General features: G+C 34.9%; 1 protein-coding gene across 6 annotated transcripts in view; it reads right to left on the reverse strand.

Annotated features, from left to right (window-relative positions):
* Elf1 (E74 like ETS transcription factor 1) overlaps positions 1 to 9,005 on the reverse strand; it is a 98,851-nt gene that overhangs the window by 25,079 nt on the left and 64,767 nt on the right. For 5 of the 6 annotated variants that reach the window (XM_004640257.2, XM_023700122.1, XM_023700126.1 and 2 more), the window contains 2 exons: positions 4,133 to 4,240; positions 573 to 740 (listed from right to left, as the gene is read on the reverse strand). In XM_004640257.2, coding sequence (XP_004640314.1) covers positions 573 to 740; positions 4,133 to 4,240 — 276 coding nt within the window. The remainder of the gene's footprint in view (positions 1 to 572; positions 741 to 4,132; positions 4,241 to 9,005) is intronic. The other variant, XM_004640258.2, reaches the window with a different exon arrangement.

A 9,005-nucleotide genomic window follows, 5' to 3' on the forward strand; every position in this document is an offset into this window, starting at 1 on the left:
TTAATTTTTTGCCCTAAAGTTTTCTTACCTGTTTTAATTAGTGTAAAATTATAGCACTGACAACTTCTGACATTGCCAGTCATGCGGATAACCCACTACTGTTATAGACTATTGAACTACATTAGATTACTTTGCTGAATTCATGCACCTACAATATATGAATGGCAATGGAATATACATCTCTGACAAAAGTAAATAAAAAAGGGGGATATAAATGAAAGTCCACTTTGTAGTGAAATGTATATACACAAAATAGCATAGATGTACAGCTACTTTCTCTTAGTTAAATGAAAAGAAAGCTTTGATCTAAGTGTTTAGACAAGATATCATGTCTGCATCTTGTACTATAAATGACTACTACAAAGACAACAATATGCAATGTATTAATTATTGTAACTGTCCTACTAACCTGTTTTGAAACTGTATCACTGCTACTTCTTTCTCAATAAAATTATTTTAAAAAATAAAGTGACTTCTAAACAAACTTAAAAAAAATTATACCACTGAATAAAAATTATGTTTAGATTTCACATCAAATACTTGACTATGCTCTACAGAAATTAACCACCCACCTTTCTTTCTTTTAGGCTGCCCTGGTGAGGAGGCTCCTGGTGAGTCAGCATATGTTTCTTGTGCCTGCTGAGTTTCTATCACTTCAGGAATCCCATCTAATGTGACAGATACATGGGTGACTGGAGCAATAATAATGTCATCTTCAGATGAACTAAATGTATTATTTTCTAATGGAAATAAAATCAAATAAATATAGTCAGCTGTGTATTATAAACCAAACTAAGTTAATAAAATCATTTCCTATTCCTATGAAGATTAAAGTAGAAATAAAAATCTTAAAATCTATTCTCTGATTTTTTTTTTTTAATGTATTTGGTACAGGGTCTCACTATGCATCTCAGACTTGCAGTGATCCTCCCACTTTCAGTCTCCCCAGCACTGGGATTACCGGTATGCAGTACCACGCCCAATCTCCATGGCTAGCTCAATGACCCGGGGACACGGCCACTGCAGCATGTGGTGTTGGGGATTGAACCCCAGTTCCTGTGCTGGCTTAGGTACCTAGTCTGCTGAGCTATCTTGCTGGCCCTATTCTCTTTATTTCTTCTTCTCTAAATCATGTCAAGTTTAGAGCCGGCCAAATAGCTCAGCAGATTAAAGCACCTATGAGCAGACATAGCCTGCCATGCAATGGCGCTTGAGACTGGGCATGGTGACACGGACCTGTAATCCCAGCACTTGGGAGGCTGTAAACAGGAAAATCACTATGAGTCTGATCTAGTAGTAAGACCCTGAACACCCTGTAGACCCTTTCCTAAAGTATAGAAAATCAATCAATCATGTCAAGTTTGACTCAACTATTTCAATGGTTTTCTTACTTGAATTCCTATCACCAGTCTATGTTTTCTTTCCTCCTTGTGTTAAGATTTATCTTCTAAAACCTAAATCTAATCTGACTATGTTATTCTTCTATGCAAAAGCTTTACATCCTAAAAATCAAAACTAAAAATTATAGGAAAAGTATAGCTTTTTAAAATCTGCTGTAGAAAAAAAAAAGAACAACTCAAACTCCATAGTGCAGTTTTCAAAATCTTCATAATCTAAACCAAATCTTTACAATCTCATCTCCTACCTACTAGGAAGCTTCCATTTTAGTTGTATCAAAACAATTATCTTTGAAAAAAATTTTAAAGGTCTGTCTCTGGCTCTAGTTAACTTCCAGCTTAACTGTTCTTCCCATATCTAGTTAACTTCCAGCTTAACTGTTCTTCCCATATCTCCTCCACCTATTAAGTTCATCACTTGCAACCCAGGTTATATCCCATCAAGCCAGGTATGGTGGCACATATTGGTAATCTCAGCTATTCAGAAGGCTGAGGCAAGAGGATTTCAAATCTAAGGCAAACCTAGGCAATTTAGTGAGACCCTGACTCAGGAAGAGAGAGGAAGGGACGGGAGGGGAGAGAAGGGCAGGCAGGAGAGGAGAGACTAGAGGAGGGGAGGGGAGAAAAGTCAAGTCTGGAGATACAGTTCAGTGGTAGAGTGTGGATACTACTATGTATGAGGCCCTCAATGAAATTTCCAGCCTGCAAAATAAATGCCCCCACCCTAAATATTATCTCAATAAAGTTTGTCTCTGATATTTTCTGCTACACTATTCACTGCTTCCAGAAAACTCTGTTATCACTCTCCTGGCCTCTATTTTTAGCTTTTACAATTACTTACAAAAAAAAACAAAAAAACCTGAATTATAACTAGCAACTTAGCAAGAATACCCTGTCTCCAAAATTAAAATTTTTCTAAAGGACTGGGAATATTCTCAGCAAAGGCCCCATGTTAAATCCCCAGGATTACTGGAAAATCTGGCTAAAATTAGACCCATGTCTACTACCATGCACTAAACTACATTCAAAGATTTAAATATTAAATCTGAAACACTAAATCTCCTGGAGGAAACAAGTAGATAGAAATCTTTAAGGCATAGTGGTAGTTATAGAGTTCATGAAAAAAACAAACAAACAAAGAAATTGCATAGGAAGCACTTGAAAGAATTAACAACTGGGATCTCATCTTTTTGAAAAGTTTTTGCATCATCAAAGGAAATCACTAACAAAGTAAAAAGAAAACCCACAAACTGGGAAAAAAAAAAACGATAGCCAACTGCCCCTCTGACAAAGGCTTTCTATCCAGCACATACAAAAAATTTTTAAAAATCAGGCCTCCAAAATTCAAAGACCCCAATCTAAAAATGGGCATCTGAGACCCATATGCACTTCTCAGATGAAGAAATATAAATGACAAATAAATATACGAAAAATATTTAGCATCATGCTGGCCCTGAAGCTGGGTGTTGTGGCACACGCCTGTAATCCCAGAACTGTGGAGGCTAAGACAGGAGGATCATCACTATGAGTCCAAACCGTGTAACGAGACCCTGTATGCAAAACAAAACAAAACAACTGTGATTCCATCTCACATTAGAGAGAATGGTTATCATCAAGACATCAACCAATAAGAAATGCTAGAGGGGCTGTGGGGAAAAAGGAACTCTTCTCTACTGTTGGTGGGAGTGTAGACTGGTACAACCACTATGGAAATTATTGTGGAGATTCCTCAAAAAGCTAGGGTTAGAGATCCCATTCAACTCAGCTTTCCCCCTCCTGGGTATTTTTCCAGAAGAACCAAAAACATCACACCACCATGATTTATGTAAACCTATGTTTATAGCAGCGCAATTTGTCATAGCTAAATCTTGGTAGCAACCCAAACACCCATCAACTGAGAAATGGATAAGGAAGATGTGGTATTTTTACACAATGGAATATTATTCAGCTATATTTATCGGTAAATAGATGCAACTGATCCAGAGACTGAGTCCAGGCATGGTGGCATACACCTGTAATCCTAGTGCTGGGGAGGATGAAAACAGGAGGATTACTACAAGTCCAAGTTGTGTAGTAATACCCTGTACCAAATACATAAATTTAAAAAAATTAATAATTTTTTTAAATCCCCAGCACTGCAGGTAAATAAACTTACTATGAGATTGGAAAAAGGAATATTTGCTTATATTTAATATTATTGTCTATTGCACTGCTGTAATGAATACAGCAAATATTCATAAATATCCTGAATTGAATTAGTAAAAATTTTATAAGACTTATTCTTTGTCAGAAAAAATCCAAAGAAAACACAATTTCAAAATGGATCAATACCGTGGCAATGAAATTTATGCCAAGAGTTAGCAAAATATTTAAAGAATATGCCAATCCACTTATTGTTATCTATAGAGATGAGTAAACTATAATGATATGAGCTCATCAAAGAGATTAACAGAGAAAATGATGCATAATAGTTTCACCAGAGATTAAGGGGAAATTATGTATAATCTACTATTTGATAACTTATAAATCACTTTTGTTTCTAAAGGCTTCATTCCTCCAAGTTAGTCTAAGTCTTCTTTAACTGAAGTCTTTCGCAAAGGTGTCTCAAAAATACTGTACCCTAAAATGTGTTTAAGACATTTATCAAATATGGTCCCTGATATCTAGCTATTTACCAGTTAATAGAATGATAAAAATTTCATGAAATACAAAAAATGAACAATCAAACCACTCACTTATTCGTTTTTCATCCAACATAGGGCCAGGAGAATCCATATTAAGCAGTGCCTCAGCAGCCTCAATAGTTTCAATTGTTTCATCTCCATTATGACAAGAAGATTCAACTATAATACATTTACAGAAAAAACAGAATTAGTTACAAGATACTAGCTACTCTGTGATGCACATATTGCTGGTCTCCTAAATCAATATACATCACTTAGTATGAGTTTATATTCATACAAACTGTCAATATACACAATTTATATCAACACATAAAATAATACTACATCTGATTAAGTAACTGTCTATTTATTTTTTTATTTTTTTATTTTTGCGGAACCAGGGATTGAACTCAGTCCCTTATGCTTGCCAGGCAAGTGCTTATTCTACTGAGCTATCTCCCTGGCCCCTAGTTTTTATTTTGAAAAAACTCTGCAATATGTTGGAGGCAAAAGAGTAAGCAAAGTAAAGCATATAATCAGAAGGAAACTCACTACATAATTTTTCTGCTGATTCTTACATATTTTCCATAATTAAGGATGGTCATTAGAAAGTATCTTTTTTATGAGCAGAATATGTTTATTAGGGGAAAGAAAGCTCCTGTCTGAGAGAGGGACAGGAGGGGGGCCCCAAGAGAGTAGTCCTCAGAAAGTATCTTGAATGACAGGAATTCTACCTTATCACTAAACTAGTATGTCCCAAAAAAATTATTTCATTTCTCAGGAACTCATACTATAAAATGACTGGGTTGATAGTCTCAGATAGTTATCACCTCGAAGATCAATGCTACTATTCTGATTGAAACACAAGTTTCCATTAATCTGTGAATCTTCTTGCATTAGTGAATTACTATTTCCAAGAAATTTTAGGCACAGTCACACTGTTAAGAGTCTAAACATATTTTGTCACCATTCTTCTGATGTGTTTCAACTTTTTTTTTTTTTTTTTTTTTTTTTTTTTGGCAGAACCAGGGATTGAACTCAGGCCCTTGCGCTTGCCAGGCAAGTGCTTATTCTACTGAACTATCTCCCCAACCCCTCTTCTGATGTATTTTGTGTAATATTCATTACTCCATCATGGACTTTGTCTAATCCATGGTAAAAATTACACAATGCTTTCTAAAGGTTGAATGTGTAATATAAAATCATGGCTCCAATTCAGGGCTAGACTTAGAGTAAATAACTAAATACAGTCCTTATAATTTTATACAAAGCTAAAACATAAATATTAAACACTACATTTGTAATGGAAGAAAAGTTTCCACAGAAATACAATAAGGTCTATAAATTTTCAAAAACTGTTATTATCACAACTTTTATTCACATAAAAGTTTATATGAAGTTTATGATATAAACAAATAAAAGTGATATTCTGTTCATTATTTTGTTTGTTTTCTTTTTAGTGATACTGGATACTGAACCCAAAGCTTATGTACTGTGCTACACCTCCAGTCCTTTTCTTATTTTTCACTTTTAAGCCAGAGTTTGGCTAGGTTTGAATTTGAGAACCTTCTGCCTCAAAGTGCTGGTATCACAGGTGTGTGCCACTTCACCTAGCTTCATTATATATTTTTTATAGATTCAAATTGCTACCAAACTTCATATAAGGTAAGTCAATGATTAAAATGAAGGTCTTCTGGGCTGACCAAATAGTTCAGAGGATTGAAGCGCCTGCTTAGGTAGATGCAGGGACCGGGGGTTCTACCCCAGGCCAGCTGTGCTGGCCCCGCCCTCAGGGTGTGCTGAGCTGGTGAATGAGACCCGGCGTGGTGTGCGCCTGTAACCCCAGCACTCGGGAGGCTGAAAAACAGGAAAGATCACTACAAGTCTAATCTGCGTAGTGACAGCTTGTACTAAATACATTAAAAAAATAAATAAAGGTTTTATGGTAAAAATGAAAATGTGAAAATATGCCTTATGACAGCTGCTATTTAAAGAATCTTCAAATTCAATAAAGCCATTAAATTTTCTTTATTACTGGAAATATTAAATCCAAATTGATGAAACAGTACAGTGAAACCCCATATGTCCATTCTCAGGTTTAAACATTTCTAACAAATGGTTGATCTTCTATGCCCCTCTCACTGCCCAAAGTCTTCAGGATTACTATGAAGGAATTTAAGACTGTATTTTTGTCTCTAAGTAGTTTAGCAGGTATATCTAAGGAGTCTAACACAATGTTATAAAATTTAAAACATTAAAAATAAATATTTAATATCATCTGTTAGTGGCTGTATTATGTCCTTTTAAAAACTCAAACTGAAGAAATATTAATACCTTAGAATATGACTCTATTTGGAGATACTGTCTTTTTTGTGTGTGAAACTGGGGATTGAACTCAGGCCCTTGCACTTGCCAAGCAAGCGCTTATTCTACTGAGCCATCTTCTGGGCCCAAGATATTGTCTTAAAGTTAAAGTGAGTTCTTTAGAATAGACTGTATCCAATGTGCTGGGTGTCCTTCTAAGAAGTAACCTGGACATAATCAGGTACAGAGGAAGACACAGAAGATTCTCATCTACAAGTTCAAGAAAGAAGTCTCAGAAGAAACCAGACCTGCCAACACTTTGACCCTGATCTTCCAGAAATGTGAAAACAAAAAGTCTCTTCATTTTAGAAACTCACTTTCTGGTGCTTTATTAAGGTATCTCTAGCAACCAAGTACATTATCATCTAACACCATTAAGAATAAAATTACCTTATCCACATCTTTCTTAACCTGGAGCTACTCAAAGGCACAGTATAATCTTTCCCATCCTGAAACAAAAAGGGCTACAAACATCTTAAACAGACCAGCAATTTCATCTATACTTAATATTCAGTTCTAATAATCCACATGTCTTTCACTAATTCCATCTTGCTCTACATACTTTAAAAGTTTTACTATTTGGTAGAATAAATTATTAATATGAGAAATTTGTATTGAAGACATATTAGTACTGAGCATGTGCTAGATGCTAAGGTACAGCTGAAAACAAGGCAGCCACAATTCTTGTTGCCAATGAAATTATAGATGCACTTCATTATACCTATTTGTTTTCTTTTGAGAATATGCAAATGACTGCTACTAAATAAGTAATTTTCCCAACATCTCTGGCCAAGATACATGACTATAAATATACAAAACAAAGAATGTGCCAATTTCTTTCCATTATTGTTTTTATTTATTTATTTTTTTCTGTGGTACCAGGGATTGAACTCAGGACCCTGCACTTGCCAAGTAAGTGCTTATTCTACTGAGTTATCTTCTCAGCCCCCTCCTTTACTGTTTTTAAAGAGACAAAAAAAAAAGGCAATAAAAATGATACAGAATTTCAAAACAAGATGATACGAAATCAATAATGGTTATTGTACTTCAAAGTAGTTGTTCAGATTTGCCGGTATAGGCATGCAAAATTGCTCAAACACTATAAGTACTAACTGCTCCTTTCAATGAACTAACAGAAATTAGTAGTATAATTATCTCAGCTGCCTTGTATATATATACATTATCCTTCTTTCCCTTTCCTTCTTTTCTCTTTTCTTTCCTCCAAGTTGTTCTTTCCTTTTGGGCAGTTTCTTTGCATTTACTATTATACTGATCTAATGCAATCCTGATCAAAATATAACATTATACCTCACAGATCTATGGAAAATATTCTTAAAAATTCATTTGGAACCAGAAAAGACCATAAATAGTAAAGGCAATCCTGGCCAATAAAGGCAAGGTAGGAAGCATCACATTTCCTGACTTAAAAAATTATACTACAAAGCTACTTTGATAAAATCAGCATGGTTCTGGCAAAACAAAAAAAAAAAAAAAACAAAAAACCAGACCTGAAGATCAATGGAACAGATCAAAAGATGCAAACACAACTACAAATACACTCACCTGCTTTATCTTTGACAAAGGGGCCAAATACGTTCACTGGAAAAAAATAGTCTCTTCATAAATGGAACTGGAAAAAATGGCTTTTAAATGTCAAAAAGTGGGGCCAGGCAATGGCTCAGTAGAATAAGTGCTTGCCTGGAAAGCTCAAGGCCCTGAGTTCAATCCCCAGTTCCGAAAAAAAAAAAAAAAAAAGTCAAAAAGTAAAACTAGATCCAGGTCTATCACCACGTACTAAAGTCAAAATGGATTAAATATTAAAACAGAAACACTAAATCTACCAGAAAACAAAGTAGGCAGAAATCTTCCTTTTGTTTGTTTGCTTGATTTTTTTGTTTTGTTTTGTTTTTGTTTTTCAGACAGGGTTTCATTATGTAATATAGGCTGGCCTTAAACTTGCTTAAATAACCCAAGCTGGCCTCAAACTCCTGCTGATCCTTTTTTTCTCAGCCTCAAGAGTTCTGGTATTATAGGCCTATGCCAATTTCTAAAACTGTAAAAATTTCACTATCATTGATTCTTGAAGTTTTAAGAAGTGAAGTTCTGACAGTACTCGAAATCTTCAGGAACTTATATATTCAGTAAAATGACCTACTATTTTAGTTCCAAAGCAATAATAAGAACATTCCTGTATCTTTCCTTATAAAAAACTTTCCATTTTGTTCCATCTTGTTCTCTGGCATACAGAGCTAATATATTTTTTAAAAAGTACTTGGTGAAAACAAGATGAATTAAGTAGGTTTTACTTCTCTGATATATCTCTTTTGCCATGTCCATTTCAATATATTTAAGAAAAAAGAATGTTTGATATTCAGACAGATAGGTTCATCTCAACTAGTTGCTTGTTATAGGGTAACAGTATCATTAAGCTTCTGTTCTGGAAGGTTAACAACTTAAGAGTTTGCAGACCAAAAATAAGAGAAAAAGAGGGCTACAAGGACTGCCAACATTTTGGCCCTAGCCTTTCAAGGTCAGTGAGGACTTAGGACATAGGAGAACATGTAATGTAACATCCTGTAAC

This window comes from Octodon degus, unplaced genomic scaffold, assembly GCF_000260255.1.
Source record: "Octodon degus isolate 3935 unplaced genomic scaffold, OctDeg1.0 scaffold00122, whole genome shotgun sequence".
NCBI lineage: Eukaryota > Metazoa > Chordata > Mammalia > Rodentia > Octodontidae > Octodon > Octodon degus.